The sequence below is a fragment of the Corythoichthys intestinalis genome, chromosome 5, assembly GCF_030265065.1.
Source record: "Corythoichthys intestinalis isolate RoL2023-P3 chromosome 5, ASM3026506v1, whole genome shotgun sequence".
In the NCBI taxonomy this organism is placed as follows: Eukaryota; Metazoa; Chordata; class Actinopteri; order Syngnathiformes; family Syngnathidae; genus Corythoichthys; species Corythoichthys intestinalis.
In genome coordinates this window covers 30874353-30893309 of record NC_080399.1, presented here as the reverse complement: position 1 = coordinate 30893309, position 18957 = coordinate 30874353, and the positions used below count along the sequence as shown (strand labels likewise).

At 39.3% G+C, this 18957-nt stretch overlaps 2 protein-coding genes across 4 annotated transcripts in view; both read left to right on the top strand.

Annotated features, from left to right (window-relative positions):
• Positions 1-11017: 11017 nt before the first annotated feature.
• commd4 (COMM domain containing 4) lies at positions 11018-16569 on the top strand. 2 transcript variants are annotated; one of them, XM_057836770.1, is made up of 8 exons: positions 11018-11085; positions 11284-11355; positions 11435-11500; positions 11577-11616; positions 14509-14628; positions 15963-16043; positions 16155-16331; positions 16428-16569. In XM_057836770.1, exons 1-8 carry the CDS (start codon positions 11083-11085, stop codon positions 16463-16465), a joined length of 597 nt encoding a protein of 198 aa, XP_057692753.1. In that variant the 5' UTR covers positions 11018-11082; the 3' UTR covers positions 16466-16569. The 2 variants fall into 2 exon arrangements, with proteins under 2 accessions (XP_057692753.1, XP_057692754.1); XM_057836771.1 differs by having other exon boundaries at positions 11078-11220.
• Positions 16570-16668: 99 nt separating this feature from the next.
• neil1 (nei-like DNA glycosylase 1) overlaps positions 16669-18957 on the top strand; it is a 10408-nt gene continuing 8119 nt past the window's right edge. The window contains exons 1-2 of one of the 2 annotated variants that reach the window (XM_057836769.1): positions 16669-17457; positions 18496-18954. In XM_057836769.1, the coding sequence (XP_057692752.1) occupies positions 17426-17457; positions 18496-18954 (491 nt within the window). In that variant the 5' untranslated portion in view covers positions 16669-17425. The remainder of the gene's footprint in view (positions 17458-18495; positions 18955-18957) is intronic. The other variant, XM_057836768.1, reaches the window with a different exon arrangement.

Here is an 18957-nt window from a genome sequence, read left to right as displayed (position 1 = left end):
TGAAAAGCCAGCTCAGTCACGCCCTCTACTGCTACAGGAAGGGCCTTATATGGATAGCTTGACATGTAAACTACAAGACATCTTCACATGTAAACTACTTAAGAGCCAGACTAACCAAAGGGTGGAGTGGATGTTGAATAATTGTTGACTTACTGCGAAGAAAATGTATCAACATCATAGAAAGGCTTTCAAGTCAGGTTATGCTTCATGCGTTTGCAACACAGTGTTTCCATTTATGAAAAACAGAAAGAGTCACGTAATGAATGACTTATTCAAAGCAAATTGCAATTTTGAGATGATACACAGTACAGCATAGGCAGGGGTGAAAGTGGCGAGAACTTCATACAGGAACTCCCCGACGTGAAGGTTGCCACGGAGCCAGAAATTTTGTTTATTTATTTTTTTCTTTTCTTGTTTTATTTTGGGGGGGGGGGGGGGGGGGGCAAACCTCCTAAACTACTGAAATGCAAAGAAAACTGTTTTGGCACAGTTATTTCGATAACACATTCAAAAACTAATTTTCATTCAAAATCGTATTTTTTTCAATGATTTGCAAAATAAAAGTTAACAAAAACAGCAATCACCCCAACCTCCATCTCCTATTTTTTTTAATTTTCCTTCATTTCCTTACATACTAAATGCCAAATCTAAATTTTAACTACTTAAGAACACATGGTGCATATTAAAATTGAAGTTAATGTCAACATTTACTTTTGCCTTCTTTTTTTTTTTTTTTTTTTTTTTAATAATAAAGATATAAGTAACACACATTCAGAAAAATACAACTGACTTATATTATGCAGAGTGAAATGGAATATATTTTGAAGAACGCGCAAACACTGACTTTTTTAAATCATAAGGAAATTAATAAGTAGCCAAATATAAATGAACAAATATAAGTCCAAAGTGCACATCGACAGCTAAGATGTTATGAACCTCCCCATCAGAGCAAATAAAACTTAATATGATAAATAAGCCTCCTCAACTCTTTCCTTGCTCTTAAAGATTTGATCCATTTTCTGTTGTATCGCCCTTTTTTTTGTCGCATCAATACAAAAAACTTTTGTTATTGTTGTTGCTGTTCCAGAAAACATGCACTAGCTAGCTAACTATCTCTGTTGATCACATGTCAGTATCTCAGCCAATTGAACGGATAAATGAGTCCAGACGTTTTGCTTTGCTGTGGGCATGCGCACATTGATGTGACTCATCATCGTCAGACTCGGATAACTGCAGCAGCTAGGGAAACCTCCATGCCGTCCGTGGAATAAAATAAATCATAAATATAGGTGGAAAAGGATTACGCTACACAAGCACTTTATTATGCTTGTTATTAACACTTGTGCATGTAAATCTGATGTTGGTAGATTGTTTTCTTCTTGGAGATGAAATGCATGTGTGGCAGCTCAGCATTTAAAAAAAAAAAAAATTACATAACGATTTGACAGTTGCCGTCATATTTTTGGAATCGAAGCACCGTGTACCGTGTACTTTTCGGCCACCAGGCCCCCCCCCGGTGGCCGAAAAGTGTCATTGCATGAAATTGACTTTCCTATATATATAAAAGTTGTAAAGCAATAAAAATGCAACAAAAACGAATGAAATTAACAAAAAAATATATTTTTATAATGGGTCAAAATTATTTTTCAAACAGATCATGTGACTAGCACCTTAGACGGTCATTTGCTTTGCATATACAGTAATTGAAAAAAAATAAAATTAGGGGAGGGCAATTTTATTTTTCAAATGATTTTTTTCTTTGATTGAAAATGTTTTTTTTTTTTTTTTTATTGAAGCAACTTTTTGGGGGATTGAATGATTTGGACACAAATGTCCTATCCATAATAGGTCCCGAATACAAAATGGATTGCTTTTTCAATCTCAAACATTTTTTCGCATCCAAAAACGTTTTCTACGATTGAAATTTTTTGATTGAAGTGATTTTTGTTTTTGAAAATATGTATATTATTTGAAGCAACTTATTTTTTGATTGAATAATAAAGACAAAAACATCTTAGCCAAAATGTGGCCCAAACACAAATCAACATTACTTCAATCAAAAAAGTTGCTTCAATCAAAAAAAAACACTTGACTCCAATCAAAAAAAAAAAAAAAAATCAATCAAGGAAAAAATTGTTTGAGTTTCAAATTTATTTTGGCATTTTTTGATTGAAGCGGCTTTTTTTTTTTTTTTTTTTTTAATTGAAGATATATATGTTGATTGCAGCAACTTAAAAAAAAAATTTTTTTATTGAAGTAACTTTTTTTTTTGATTGAATAAAAAAGACACAAATTTACCTCCATATGGCTCTGCCCAGGGGATACAATTTTTGACTGGTGTAACTACATTGGCACGACTCCGGCGGGCGTACCATATTCAATGGATGACGATCTTGGCTAAAAGTATTGACTAAGCAGCCTCATTTAGAATTCCCCTCAAGAATGATGGGAAACAGAAAACGCTCAACTTGTCAACTTATTATTATAAAAAGTCTTGTAAGCTAATTTTATTGCTGACACTGCGTTTCAGGGTCATCACAATGTTGTGCCCCCCCCTGCCTCAAAAGGCAAACTCCGCCTATGTCTGAGACCCCCAATTTGGCCAAACCCAAAATTGCCCAATTTGCATGTGTAATATATCATTGGAAAGCTTAAAATCTCAATTTTCTAGGGGAAGAAAAATTATGAACAGGAGGGGATTTTAAAAAAAATCAAAAATAAAAGTTTTTTTAAACAGCAAAACCCTAACTGGAGGTGAGAGCATGAGCGAGCATAATTAAAGACGCCACGATAATTAAAGACGCCATGATTTTAACGAGATATTATTGCGCACTTACCTCTTTTCGACCCAAAAACTCCATGTAGCATGTATCACCAAGTGTGAAGACACAGCTGTGAATGGCCACAGCCGGATTTTTGGAGGATTTTATGGGTGAAACGTGGTGAAAGAACAGGGGTCGTGATGCAGAAATCGCAGACATCGAGGTGTGGTCGAGATTTCCTTTTTCATGTATTTACCCTTTTAAATGTTTTTTTTCTTTCAATTTTTCTTTGTTTGGATCGATTATTCATCATCTAAATTATTGGGGAAAATGCGGCAGTAACAAAAAATATAATTAAGCGATAGTTATGAGGTAGATATCCGTGACCTTTTTACGGACGCCAATTTTTTCATTGTGACGTAATTTGTTTAAAAGTTTAAAATATGCGAGTGAATAATATTGTAAAGTCGTTTTTTTGTTGTTGTTGTTTTTTTTTATAACTAAATATTAGACATCAATTAATGATTCTAAGCTAAAAATGACAGCCATTTCGAATAATAAATAGAATTATTTACCTTCTTTTTATAGCTGGGTTGAAACAAAAGCGGTTGCGCAACGTCTGTAAACGGGGGTTTCCAGGGTAAAACAGAAAAATTTAAAATAGTTCAGGGGGTTAATGCGCCATAAATCTGCTATTGCGGCATATAGACATATTGTTCCATCAAAAACAACAGTTCTTTTGGCTTAAAATACAGCAGTTTATTTTAAAGAGGGGCGTAAGAGCAAAAACTGCTTTTTCAGACTCATCTGTCTTGTCCGCCACATATATTTCCTCTTATAAACATTAATGACCAGGCAATTATTTAATACATCATTTCATTATAAATTGATGATTTAATTTTATTTTTTAATTATGGCACAAATCCACCTCATTAGGATTATATAAAAATATTTAAAAACAAAGCTATAAAACAATAATATAAAAATTGTTTTTTTTCTTACAATTCTTTTCTCATTTCTGAATTTCTGAATTCACATAATTGTTCATCCTAAAGACAGCAAGTGACTTATCAATATTTCTCATCTTTATCAAACTCAACTGAAACTCTGCATGTCACACTACACTCTTCCGCAGCCAAGTCTAAACATGTTAAACTAGATGACATATGCTCATAATGCAATTAACTTAAGTGTGTTGACTTCAACAAGGGTGCATTTATTTTTGTGTTGGCACAACAGAAGGGATATTTCTGGTCAAATTACTAATTTGGGTGTGTCTTGCAACTACAAAACAAAACTACCGTACTGTTGTCAGGGTTAATTAATATTTGTGTCCAGAAATATGTTGTTGTTTGGATTCGGTAATCAGATTAAACATCCTGTAAGATCATCAGTCATCATCAATTCAGTCATTTGTTTCAAATACATTAAATATTTTTGAAGATAAGTACAGAAAATGTGCAAAGAGAACAAGTTAGTGTTGAACTGCTGAGATATTACGGGTGTAACGGTACACAAAAATATCGGTTTGGTACGTACCTCGGTTTTGAGGTCACAGTTCGGGTCATTTTTGGTACAGTAAGAAAACAAAATGCAAAATATAAATGTGCTAGTTGTTTATTACACACCTTCGTGCTTTCCACAATAGGAACATTAGCCTATGCAAAGCTAGAATTCTGCTCAAAAAGTAGCGGGTATTTAAAGATAATCCAACAACAATTTGCCTTTCAGACCCTGCGTATTGGTCAGCTTTCTTTCTGAAAGAAAGAAGAAAAAAGAAGTCCTGTGCTAAAGAGAAAAGCAATCCCAATGACAAAGATTTGAACATGTATTTTACAAATGAAATGCTTCAATGAATCATTGTTTTTTCTTATGAACAGTTTTCAAAAGCTTTATTGGTGGATTTTCTCAAGTTAAAGCACCACACAGAAATTACTAAATTTAATTGTGTAAGCAGGATCTGTGTATTATTCTTATTATTTAATTGCAGGTGTTTTAGCTCATTTCAATTTATTTTATTTAAATCGGCTATTATTTATTTCATTATGTGTTTATATTTTACAAATGTGATGTAGTATTCATTTATATTGTATATTTTATGTTGTATAACTTCAGTTCCTTTGTGAGTATTTGTTCCTACCTGTTTTGTTGTTGTAGGTGGGTTTTGTATTGAACACGGGGCCGTGTTGGTTATTATTATAGCAGAGAAGACAGCAGTAAATCAACAAAGACAAGTCAACTGCGCCCCGATCTACCACTCAAGAGATCTGATGGACTCAAAAAGTAGGTTACGATTGCATATTAGTTTGAAAATCGACCGGATCCACCGTATTTTTACACGAGTGACTTCCGGTCTGCCCGATCCTAGCTACCAGAAGGAGGGTCACGTCTCGCGTCAAATAGTAAACTCTGCCGTTCTTTTCGCGTGCGTGGTGTTGAGCCGCTTCTGGGACGCGTCTAACACGCGGCTGCACTGCGACTGGTGTGCATTGGCTGATTGACTTTAACGCCCGCGTTTCACTGCGTTCTCGCGGCGGCCACGTTGTCGCGCCGTTGACGTTTCTGGGTTATACTGTCCTACCGTGTTGGTCCTCATTATAATAGACAAGACGGAGTAAATATAATCTACACCAAGACACTGTAACCTGATCGACTCACAGCCTCGAAAAGTAAGAGTTACATTACGTCAGAAACTCGTTCGGTACGCCTCCGTTCCGAGCCGAGCACCACGTACTGAAACGGTTCAATACAAATACATGTACCGTTACACCAGGGGTGTCCAAACTTTTTGCAAAGAGGGCCAAATTTGGTGTGGTAAAAATGTGGGGGGCCGACGTCTTTTATGTAGAACAATATATTCAAGCAAATTTTAGCAAGCCATTCTGTGTGTCACGTATGCTTTATTATTTTTTTTAATTAATACATTTCAACAATCTCAGTCCCACGGAATCTCAATTCCACGGAATCGTTTGGCAGTTTATCTAGCCTTTGTGGCGTTCTCTTTCGACTCTCGGGCTCTTGCGAAATACTGCTGCTGTGAAATTAAACTAGCTTCAACTTGCTTCAATTTCTCGCTAATCGCTACGCATCTTCCCTGTAATCTTGTCGTACATGTCAGTGTGTCTTGTACGGAAATATCGCCTCACATTTAACTCTTTAAAAACAGCGACTGTAGACAGTTGTTGTGTATTTTAGTGAAGAAATAGTCCAATTTCCACCTATCCTTGAAGCACCAGCTGTCACAGTCAACTTTCTTTTTTTGTTGATTGTCACCATTTTAGAAAATTGGGAGTAAAGGGTCACACGGGGGAATGTTGCTTAGAGTGCTGCTGCCTTTTCGTGGGTAAATGAGGAGCAGCATTTTGTGTGTAAGATACTTCATATGCTGGTAGCAGTACTGCTGACCAATTTATTAAGTCTGTGGGCGGGTCAGACGTTATTGATTTTATGACAGACGCTGGGGGCCGGATGAAATTTGACCACGGGCCGCATTTGGCCCCCAGGCCGGACTTTGGACATGTCTGCGTTACACCCTTATGAGATATAATGCCAAAACTCTTTTACCCCTCCTCAGCTGGCATGATTTGGATTTGGGCAGGCCTACATTTGCTGTGTTTTGACCATTCTCTCTCACTATACTGTGTAAGGACTAAGCACCATCGGTGGCTTTTCAGCGCAGTTGCAACGTCCTCATTCAAAACTTGGCCAACAAGCTATGCCAACAAGTTACAGTACAACCCTTCAAAATATATCTTACCTCTGGTGTTTATGTGTTTTTTTTTTCTATTTGGGCTTTTGTGTAATGACAAATGGAGAAACTGGCTTGCGGAGAACCACAACAGCACAGCCGGGAAACTCTATGTTAACCTACAAGGAGATAAGCATTACACCCAGGTGCATTTTTATACACGTCACTCTATTCATAAGTTGGCATCAGTGTTGTTAATAACAGCGTTAGAGTATAACAGCGTTTATAACAGCGTAATTTTTTTCCAGTAGGGAGTAATTTAATGAATTACTTTTTCAATCTTTGCGACGCCTTTAAGGTAACCAAGGATGTGAATGGGTGCGTTACTACAATTTGGTTGAATAAAGCACAAGTTGTCTGATTTTGTCACACATCTGCCTGCCTGCCCTGGAGAGTGCAGAGCGGGAGAGGGGAGGACAGAAGGGGGTGGTGACGCTGTCGTAAACGGGATGATGATTTGCTACATAGCTCGGAGCGTTAGCATAGCATTTGCATTCTCGTTAGCATTAGCACTTAGCGTGGCGAGGGTCATCTCAAACTCCACGTCAACTTTATTTTAATTTTTTTTACATACAGTTCGTGGTAGGGTTGCCATCTGTCCCTTGAAATAAGAAGCTATCCGTAATTGGGAATTAAATGTTGCGTTCCGTATTGAACCAATACGGAATTTACATGAATAGGTACATTTCTATGCATTTTAGGAGTTTTGGGGATGTCCCATTTTTTCTGCCTGTACAGCTTTAGGCGTGAGGGGGGCGTCCCGTATTTCGATTTCTGAAAGGTGGCAACCCTAGTTCGTAGCATCCAGGTGGGTACAATTAATTAAAAATAATGTACTGTTTTCCTGCTGAATGTGCATTATCATCACCAAGTTGGCGTTGTCCTTGTAGACGCTATAATATATTTATATATATCATATCATAAATATTATATTTTATATTTTTATACCAAAAATAGTGACTTGCCCAAAACCCCGATACACACAGGTCACACTTAAATACGTACCTCGGTATGGAGATCACCGTTCGGTGCGGGTTCAGTACAACAGGAAAAACAAAAAGGCTTTTTTTCTCACAGAATTTGAAAGTTGAAGTTACACAAGTATACGTCCGTTACACTCTTATATAGGTGAAATTAAGATAACAAATGTAAAACGTGTGACCCAAGTTTTTTTTTTTTTTTTTCGAATGGAAAAAAATCAATTCAAAAAGTAATGTCAGTTACTTTGCTGAGTGACAACTTACTCTTACTTTTTTTTTTTTTTTTTTTTTAACCTGTCCTGTTTAGCTGCTTGACACGGAGAATGGAAGTCTAAGTGTCCGGTTGGTCTGAACAGTTTGAATGTTTCACATTGAGAGCATGACATACTCCCATTGTGATCTCCCATTCAACATACCTCGTTCATTATGAAAAAGCAGCGAACAGGAACGGGTTATTGGGGAACAGAAGAAAGGAAAAGAAACACAAGAAAAGAAAGACAAACAACAACAACAAATACATTGAACGCCTACACTAACTATGAATATGTTGGTGCTACCCGTCAGATAGATGTACAGTGGGGCAAATAAGTATTTAGTCAATCACCAATTGTGCAAGTTCTCCTACTTGAAACGATTAGAGAGGCCTGTAGTTGTCAACATGGGTAAACCTCAACCATGAGAGACAAAATGTGGAGAAAAAAAAACAGAAAATCACATTGTTTGATTTTTTTCAAGAATTTATTTCCAAATTACAGTGGAAAATAAGTATTTGGTCACCTACAAACAAGCAAGATTTCTGGCTGTCAAAGAGGTCTAACTTCTTCTAACGAGGCTCCACTTGTTACCTGTATTAATGGCACCTGTTTTAACTCACTTGGTATAAAAGACACCTGTCCACAACTTCAGTCAGTCACACTCCAAACTCCAATATGGCCAAGACCAAAGAGCTGTCGAAGGACACCAGAGACAAAATTGTAGACCTGCACGAGGCTGGGAAGGCTGAATCTGCAATAGGTAAAACGCTTGGCGTAAAGAAATCAACTGTGGGAGCAAATATTAGAAAATGGAAGACATACAAGACCACTAATAATCTCCCTCGATCTCGGGCCTCATGCAAGATCTCACCCCGTGGCGTCAAAATGATAACAAGAACGGTGAGCAAAAATCCCAGAACCACACGGGGGGACCTAGTGAATGACCTACAGAGAGCTGGGACCACAGTAACAAAGGCTACTATCAATAACACAATGCGCCGCCAGGGACTCAAATCCTGCACTGCTAGACGTGTCCCCCTGCTGAAGTAAGTACACGTCCAGGCTCGTCTGCGGTTTGCTAGAGAGCATTTGGATGATCCAGAAGAGGACTGGGAGAATGTGTTATGGTCAGATGAAACCAAAATAGAACTTTTTGGTAGAAACACAGGTTCTCGTGTTTGGAGGAGAAAGAATAATGATAGCATCTGAAGAACACCATACCCACTGTGAAGCATGGGGGTGGAAACATCATGCTTTGGGGCCTTTTCTGCAAAGGGACCAGGACGACTGATCTGTGTAAAGGAAAGAATGAATGGGGCCATGTATCGAGAGATTTTGAGTGAAAATCTCCTTCCATCAGCAAGGGCATTGAAGATGAGACGTGGCTGAGTCTTTCAACATGACAATGATCCCAAACACACAGCCAGGGCAACAAAGGAGTGGCTTCGTATGAAGTGTTTCAAGGTCCTGGAGTGGCCTAGCCAGTCTCCAGATCTCAACCCCATAGAAAATCTGTGGAGGGAGTTGAAAGTCCGTGTTGCCCAACGACAGCCCCAAAACATCACTGCTCTAGAGGAGATCTGCATGGAGGAATGGGCCAAAATACCAGCAACAGTGTGTGAAAAGCTTGTGAAGAGTTACAGAAAATGTTTGGCCTCCATTATTGCCAACAAAGGGTACATAACAAAGTATTGAGATTAACTTTTGGTATTGACCAAATACTTATTTTCCATCAAGATTTGCAAATAAATTCTTTAAAAATCAAATGTGATTTTCTGTTTTTTTTTCACATTCTGTCTCTCATGGTTGAGGTTTACCCATGTTGACAATTACAGGCCTCTCTAATATTTTCAAGTGGGAGAATTTGCACAATTAGTGGTTGACTAAATACTTATTTGCCCCACTGTATTTCTGGTTGCACCATAAGGGGGCCTGTTGACCAGGGAAAGAAGGGGAAGGGGGTGAGGGAGTCTATGGGTTAAGTGATTGGGAGGGATGGAGTGTACACAAATCAGCTTTGTGATCTAGAAACCAGTAATCGTGCGAATCCCTTGTGAGTGTAAGCCCGTCGGCAACCGACCCCACGCCACCCCATCGCCAATCCCGGCACCGGGGCCCCCCACCCGAACGCACCCAATCATATCCAGCCACGCGCGATCCCCACCAAACACGCGACAGCCACGCAGACGGGCAGAGACGCCGCGCAGGCGCCACCCCAGGGCCACGGCCCCCACCCGGGATCTAGGGGGGTCCCCTGGGCCACCCGCGGCCCCATCAACCGGCCTTCAGGGATGGGAAGAGGGGACGCACCACCAACCGGCGTGGCACGCCACGGGGCCCCCAACGGCCCACCAAGCCCAGGGCAGGGTCCCCCGCCGGAGCAGGCGTCATCCAGCCGACACACCGGCGTCCAGCCAGCGACCTGTGACGGAGCGTAGGGCAGATACCCAGGCAGAGTAGAAATGGGGAGGCGGAAGCAGGAGAACGCCAAGGACCTGCCGCGGGGCGACGTGAGAACTACTTCCTCTTACAATGAGTTAACTGTGTGACTAACTCACTTAATTTTTGGGGAAAAGTAATTTGTAACTGTAACTAATTACTTTTTTAAAGAAAGATTAACAACACTGGTTGGCATGCAAGTTGAGTTTGTGTGACCATCGGAAATAAGATAGTAAACAACATAGTAAAAAGTCAAGGTATTTGATTGACAGTAGGCACTTCAGAGGTGTAAGATCTCAGTACTGTAGGTGGACAGGCCACCAGCATGTGATACTTGTTGTGCCAGCCTCGTTTGTCTCTGACTATGAAAGCTTGGGAATTTTTTTTATTTACTGTAGTTATATTTGGTATGCTTGTAACCAGCAATTTTCTCTGACCCAGTCAAATAGGCTGCCATTGACGACACTTGATGTCCAATCTATTTCAAATGGGAGCGGTTGGCAGTGAATGATCACTGGCATCCCTCCAAGTCTAAATGGATTGAAGGTCTAGTGGCGTCAATGGCAGTGAAAGATGAGCATTCGCAGTCAGTCCTCCCAGTTCAATTATTGGACGTTTATCATTGCCAATGGCAGGTAATGAGTTAACTGATGTTGATTTCCCTTTTATAGGACCTTTCATATGCACTCTTCGACTACTGTGTTGAAATGGGGGTTCCCCCTGTGTCAGCCCTGCCTGACTAGGAAATTCCTCCGTCGTAAAAGGAGGATCGCTGTCGTTAACCCGGAACGTACTGTATTTTGAAAAAACGCCCCCTCCCAAACGCAAAGGTCCAATCAGGTGACACTTTTCAAGCTACTTCCTGTTTACTTCCGTATCTCGTCTTAGCCTAGCCAGCCATGGTAAAACATCTTATATTATGTTTAATTCTATTGTTTTTTATTGCAATAGAATGCACTCATCCAAACGTTTGTCAATGTTTGAAACTGTATTAATTCGATTCTATTCTGCTGATTTATCGTCGCGCCTGGACTAAGGTCGTAGCATATAACTTGGTGTAGTGGCTTGATTAGCTAATGAATACTTTTTGTCTTCCATAGCGGTTCCGATTCTGCGGGGATTTAGACTGCCCCGATTGGGTGCTTGCCGAAATCAGCACATTGTCCAAAATGGTAAGTTTTCATTGCTTTTCTTAAGCTAACACAATCATTGACTTCAAAGAGCATGTTCTTGTTCTCTTCGATTTGCCAGTCTAGTGTAAAGATGAAACTCCTTTGTGCGCAAGTACTGAAGGGTCTGCTCGGGGAGGGCATTGATGTAAGTTTTATTGATTTCTTACAAATTTTCCCTAACTTTTTAACTACAATAACGTGTTCTGTATTTTGTACTTTAGTATGATAAAGTCACAAAGCTTACAGCTGATGCAAAGTTTGGTAAGTTTACTTCTGTAAAGTGGGCATTCTTGCATGTACATTCGCTATTGCTTGATATATAATATCAGGCTGCAAGCATGTACGACACAATAGCCCCTTTCACATATACCTGAATACTGTAAAAATCCTGGGATTTAAACCGATAGCCCTTGCGTGTGAAAGCAATTTCCTGGCTCGACTGACACGGAGATTATGCGGACATTTAACAGGTCGCGTCTTAGAATTATGTCCGGGACTTTCCCGGGACGAGGCATGTGTGAAACCACGCGTTATGATTCCCGGGTCACAGCACGATGGCCGATGACATACCGTATTGGCCCGTATATAAGACGGCCCTGATTATAAGACGACCCCCTCTTTTTCAAGAAGTTTGAAAAAAGAATTTGAACACCAAATTAATTTTTATACAGAAAATAATTACAGTACATCCGAAACAAATGATTATACAGTGGTACCTCTACATACGAATTTAATTCGTTCCAGGACCTTGTTTGTAAGTCGAAATGGTCGTATGTCGAGCAGGATTTTCCCATAGGAATACATTATAATTCCATTAATTCATTCCAAAGCCTAAAAACATACACTAAATTCTTAATAAATACTGCTGGCACTGTTACAAATGGCAATTAAACATAGAAAAACAAATAAGTTATAAATAAATAATTCAGAATAATATAAGAAGAAGAAGAAGAATTAATAATTATTCCTGAAAATAATGTAACGAATCGGATTCTAATATGGCGGACACTTTTTACTGTCCCTGAACGCACCGCGAAGGTGACGTCTCCAGTGAGATAGGTCGGTGCGGTAGAGATAATACTTTCGTTTTCCTGAGAGCAGTCAACTGCTTAAGACAATGAGCGTTTTGTGTTGGATAAGTTCTTAAATAAATGATAAAAACGTGACAAAGCTGGCGATTTCCTTGGCAATATTACCACAATAATAATTGTCACCTTAACTTATAAATAGTGGCGAACGGTGGTCATAAGAGGATCATGGAGCTGTATTGTTGAGCCAGTTCAGGGACGCGCACCCCAAGCTCATATTTTTCTATAACTTGCATCTTCATTTCAAAGGTAAGCATCACTTTTTTCCTTGTTTCTCCAACTGTATCAACTTTTTTTGAAAACTGTGTTGATTTCTCACATAAGAAAATCCACCGTGGGTTCGTTTGCAGTGCTGTCATGTCGTCGTATTTCGAGCAACTCGTCGGATGTAGAAACAAATGGCGGCTCAAATTTTACGTTGGATGTCGAAAAGATCGTGTGTCGAAGTGATCGTATGTAGAGGTACCACTGTAACAATATATTTGAGAGAAAAAGTTAGTACATGTTATTTTGCCTCATTCAAATCTTAATATCTGAACAGTTAAATATGTAAACCAAAGTGCAATCACATTCGTAAATGAATGGCTTCTGGTTTTTGAAATGTAAATAAACCAATCTATTGTGATAAAACAACAAAATTGCAATAACTGCATTAACCATCAAAGTGAAGTCTAACTGTAACTGTAGTTTTGAAACATCTGAATAAGGAAAACATTTCAATAAAATAATGCAAACTGGTTAAACTAAAAAGAGTTGCTGAGATCTGTCATGACAGAACATCGCTTCAATGATATCTGGCGCCATCTAGCGTCGTGAATGGGTATAATGTGTAGACCGCAAATATAAGACGACCCCCTCTTTTACAGTGTTATTTCAATGGAAAAAACACCGTCTTATATTCGGGCCAATACGGTAAATATCATGGTGGGCCGATTGCTATTTCCTCTTTCTTTGCAGTAACACGAAAAGCGGTAAGATTGCCAATTATCAATATGGCAAACTGGAAATGGCAAAATTAAACTGAAGACAATGAAATTAAATTGCTACTGTATCGTACAGCTGAGGAAGAGAGTCCATGGTCCATCTTTGGAAATGTGTGGTATATTTTGTTTCTCATGTTAGGGTCCGCAACTGCAGAAACAAGGTTGTACCTCAAAGCAGAAAACAACAGAGGGAGCATTCAAGGTTTTATTAAATACAAACAAAAATACATGCGATCGCAGAAAAGGGGAAATAACACAATGGGTCCGTGACAGTAGGTCGACGTGGATCAATAATACTAACCTAAGCGGTAGGCAGAGAGACGGTGAGACAACACAACAAATACACTCAAATACCAGCACAACGTAGGGAATTTGAAAACAAGGGCGGCAGACGAACAAGCTAGCAAATGCACTATATTCGAGATTACAAGGTGTCTAATGGCGCCCAGCAAGTTAATATCTCGGCACTCTTCTCTTAGATGGCCTGGGCTGAAATACAGTATTGATGAGCATGAACTGGCTGCAGGTACGATGTCGGGAACGCTCCCACAACTGGCTCTGTAGCAAAACACGATCTGACCAACAGAATGTGACAGCCGATGCAGACCAAAAATAATGTAATGTCCAGGTTCTGAAATTGCGCCAGCTGCCCTCCCTGCACAGAGAGCGCCGAGATGCCAACTCGGAATAAATCAAGCCACTTTCACACATACAACCTGGTTTATTCACATGACATTTCCCCATGTGTGAAAGCCATGACACGGCAAAATTCTGCGTTACCTTACACCAGGGGTGTCAAACCGGTCCTCAAAGAGCTACAGTGGGTGCTGAATTTCGTTCCAACCGGACGAGATGAATACCACCAATCTGGTGTCTTACAAGTGTAATCAGTTAATTGCGGTCAACTGCTCGTTATAGCAGAAACCTCATTGGTTGAACTGTGTGTCCTGGATCGGTTGGAACAAAGACTAGGATCCACTGCGGCCCTTTGTGGAATCGGTTTGACATCCCTGACTTACATGGACGGGAATTTTACTGGGATATGTCTGTGAAAGGGGCTAATGTCATTTTGTGCCAAGCAGATAGTGGAGACATCAAAGCCAGCGTGGCTGTCCTTAACTTCATTTTGTCCAGCGCTGCAAAGCATGATGTCGATAGTGAATCTCTGTCCAGTGAGCTGCAGCAGCTAGGACTGCCTAAAGGTTGGTTTTCTTGAGTCCTACGACTCTTACCCCACTTCGACTCTCGATTGCTACTGTACTGTCTTTGCCTACCTCATGATACCTTATTTTCTTACGTGCAAACCGTTTTCTGCAGCAAGAGTAAACAGTGAGAGAGCCCAGAACTTTATTCAACTCTACATTGTACTGCACTTGAATATTTGCTATCAGTGCAGTGTGCATATAGAGTTTATTCTGTGATTATTTAGTGATGGCAAATTTACTATAACTTCTCTTGACAAACATTAATACATTTCCAGGGGATTATCAATAAAATAAGACCAAAAAAGGAAGACTAATTTATCTGAGAAGATCAATCCCAAAAAGGGAAATGTTACAAAAGAAACAGAAATTGGGTAGGAATTGCCCTTCTTAAAACTATTTTCCTCTACTTTTTAATAGAATCTGTTTTGCTTTTTTAATTCAACTACAGTGGTGACTTGAGATACTTCTGAAATTTGACGCAAATTTATATAAAAATGATGTTAATTGTTTGAGCTACTTATGTGCTGTCATTTTTAAGATATTGAGATAATAATTTCAAGTGATGACGACACACATTCGGGTCCATTTTGCAGTAAATAGGGGGCTTGAGATTTTAATTTCAAGTGATGACATGACTCGCAGCCCCTATTTAATGGAAAATGGACCCAAAGGTCAAGGTTTGAGCTTGTTGTTGGGACACCCTCTGTAATTGAGAGGGTTGCTACGCTCCATCAGCCGTCACTTAAAATTAATATCTTGGTATCTATAAACCTGAACGAAAATTTTTACAGCACAAATCTAGCGCAAACAAATGGCATCATTGCGGTTCCATTCCGCTGTAGATGGAGTGGCCGCGTGATGCCATCAGTCGATATTAATATCTCAAAAAGGATAGCAACACAAACGAAAATTCTTACAGCACAAACCAGGACAAACGTAGCATAAACAATTGACACCATTTTTAATCAAAATGGGGGACTGGTTGACCTCAGAGTAACCTATAAAAGAATTGTAAATATCTTAAAAACGATAGCAGCACAAACGTAGCACAAACGATTTACATCATTTTAATATAAATTTGCATCTGATAGGGAGCCAACTTCACGGAGGTACTTGAGATACTGTATGATTGGCCCTGGGTAGAAGTTTTTTTTTTAGATGCCAAAAGGAGGTAGTAACAAAGATGAATTGAGATACAAGTGATTTAAAAGCATTATCACAAAACAATTCAAACTCATATCTTAAGGCAAAACTTTACTAACATTAGCTGTGATTTGGAATTTATTGCTGTGTGCCTACCTGTATACAATTTAAATCTTGAAATCTTTCAGAACACACAATGGGGCTGTGCAAATCGTATGAAGATAAGCACTCTGCAGTGCAGGACAAACTGAGAGAGATGAGTTTAAGATGTAAGTATTGCATGTTTCTCTGCCAGGCCTCCCAGTTAAAATGGATTGGACATCTATTGCTGTCAATGGCAGTCAATCATGATGGTAAAACCGATTTCTTGTGGACATTAGTGGGTAGACTGGAGGCTGTGTCGTGGCGTGTAGACTACATTGTGAGCTCCAGCGAGATGAAGGAGGTCAACGAAGCGACCGTTCAGCTAAAGATACAGAACGAAGAAGCCGGGTCGGGCACCTCGCAAAGCACTCTCGTCTCGCTCTCTGCCGACAAGTTCAGAGTCTTGCTTTCAGGTTTGTCCCTGCCGTTGCAGATAATCCCACAGGAAAAGATTTCACCCTAAATCTGTTGTTGACTCTTTTTTTTTTTTGTTTTGTTTGTTTATGCAGAACTCAAGCAAGCCCAGGCTATGATGAACGCTTTGTAATGACCAACTGAATACCTTCCTCCCTCCTTGGTTTTGAAACTGGACACAAATGCTGTGTTCTATTCATTTTTGTCATTTTCTATGAATAAATGTATTGCTTGTTACTTCAAATGATATTTCATTGTATATTCTACCTTAATACCACAGGTATAATTAAAAGATTATTAGACTGATGACTCAAAATACTGAATACTACGAAACAAAGAGCGGAATGTAAAATGAATTAATGAATGAATTGCTTAAGATCTTTTGATAAAAGATTTTATCAACTTCACAGGCTTAGAAGTCTGTCAAACTGCGCTTTAACTACAATTACCAGCATGCATTGCAAGTCACGTGCATGTTGTGCATCCCTTTTAGTGAGTCCGAGGCTTTGAAGGCATTTATTTTCGATTCGTTCTTCAAATATTTTAATACCTGCATTTAAATGTGGTTTTTGGGTTCAAACGTTATTAAAAGTGACTGAATATGTTTATCGTGGAGATCTCGCGATATCGAAAGGCTCGTTGGCGGTTACGTTACAAAACATGTTTGGTAACCAGCATGCTCGAGGAAAAGCGTTTTTGACTCAAGTCAAGCTGAAGATTCTCAGCACAGAGACAAACATACGTACGGGTTGCAACGAATTACTTTCTAATTAAAGTAAAACTGCAGCAGTGCTTTTATTTCCTGTTTCGAGGTAAGAACTTCAAACTCGTGGCAGAGTTAACACAATAAACAAATCGTAGCGTATATGAAGCTCTTTCCACAACCTGTCAATCTACTTCGTGCCATAAACTACAAGCTTTAGGTTCCACACTAAAGCTAACAAATTGCGTATAGACACTCGGCGTTTAACATAGTAAGTACTTTGTTGTCTTGCAAAAGCAAACATTGAGAAAGTACCTGATGGATTATTTCTGGAGCACATCTGAAACAAAACGAAAAGAAACTTAATTGTCATCGTGCTGAGGATTTATTATGCAGAAAGTGGGCCGTCACACCGATCTCTGGTAAATAAAATTTTTTAAAAAATCCGATTTGATTATTTTCTCCACAATTGATCATGCCGACTTTGTAATTTCCCCAACTCTTGGCAACTTGGGTCATCACTAATTGCTTAGTTTGCTTTTGCAAATTTGTTTTGACTTGGTGATGCATTGATATTAATAATTTTTAAAAATGCCGAGCATGCTGCATCAAAATCTTGCCACGCTTATGTTCAGCCTTTCCAGTGTGTCTCAGGATTTTTAAATGTATTTAATGTAGAGCTGCCATAACTAATCGATTAACTGGAGTTATTCGATTAGAAAAAACATTTGAATGAAATTTTGCAGCAACGATTATACGTTTAATTAAAGTGGCGTTATAATGGTTTGTTTTGAAAGTGTTTGCATTTAGTTGTATTGATTGAGTGGATACACTGCCCTCTCGCGGCAACTATGAATATGATGTAACTCATTTCACATGGCTGAATCCAGCAGGTCCTTGTTAAGACCAACATAAGTTTTTGTTTGACCAAATTTTTTTTCATGCATTCGTAATTTATAGGTATATTTAGCCATTTTTTTGTGGGAATACAGGTATGTTTGAACTATTTGATAAGAGCATTGTTAAAAAAAAAAAAAAAAAAAAAACATTTTATAGCATTTAAGCTAACTGACTTTTGCTATGCGTGTTCTTTTGTTGTACTTAAATTTTTTTAGGCGATTACTCAATTATTCGAACTAACTAGTTCATCGATTGATTGACTACTATAATGATTGAAAACTGCAGCCCTAATTTAATGTACTAACATTTAAGAAGAAAAAAATGCAATGTTTTTACTGAAAAGCAGAAATGGCTCACACTCGTAAACATGTTTGCCTGTGAACAATCAGCCAAATCTACTCTCATTTGCACAAACATAATACCTGCATCTCACATACATATTTTGCATTAGTATTGTGCGTGATGCTTTCAAATTAATATAAATCCTAGCTATAATTATGGAGTGCCGTTCTGTTATTAGGACATCAGTGCACCTTAACTGAACCAATGTTTGTGTGCAGTTACATAACAGGAACGATGCCAGAGGGTCCGGAGCTGCACCTGGCCAGCCTTTTTGTTAACAAAACGTGCGAGGGGGTTGTGTTTGCCGGCTCAGTCAGAAAGTCTGAGGTCAGCAAGAATCCTGACGTGGCCTTCACCTGCGAGGCGTACCGCATCAGTGCCATTTCCAGAGGGAAGGAAGTGAAGCTCACGCTGACGCCCATCAAGAGTGATGACACGAAGGCCGAAAAGCAGCAGCAGCCTTTAGACATTGTCTTTCGCTTTGGAATGTCAGGCTTTTTCCGCTTCACCGCTGAAGACGAGCTGCCCAAACATGCCCATCTGTGCTTTTATTCCAAGGAGCAGCCTCGCAGAGTGCTCAGCTATGTAGACGCACGCAGGTTTGGTAGCTGGCAGCCACAAGGAACTTGGCAGCCCGACAGAGGACCCTGCATCATGTTTGAGTACAAAAGCTTCAGGTT

What these genes read in the sequence shown, in the direction of transcription:
- commd4 (XM_057836770.1), top strand. An exon ending in TGCTCGGGGAGGGCATTGAT is followed by an intron (nt 11,501 to 11,576) that starts GTAAGTTTTATT and finishes TTTGTACTTTAG; the next exon opens with TATGATAAAGTCACAAAGCT. An exon ending in GTTCAGAGTCTTGCTTTCAG is followed by an intron (nt 16,332 to 16,427) that starts GTTTGTCCCTGC and finishes TTGTTTATGCAG; the next exon opens with AACTCAAGCAAGCCCAGGCT.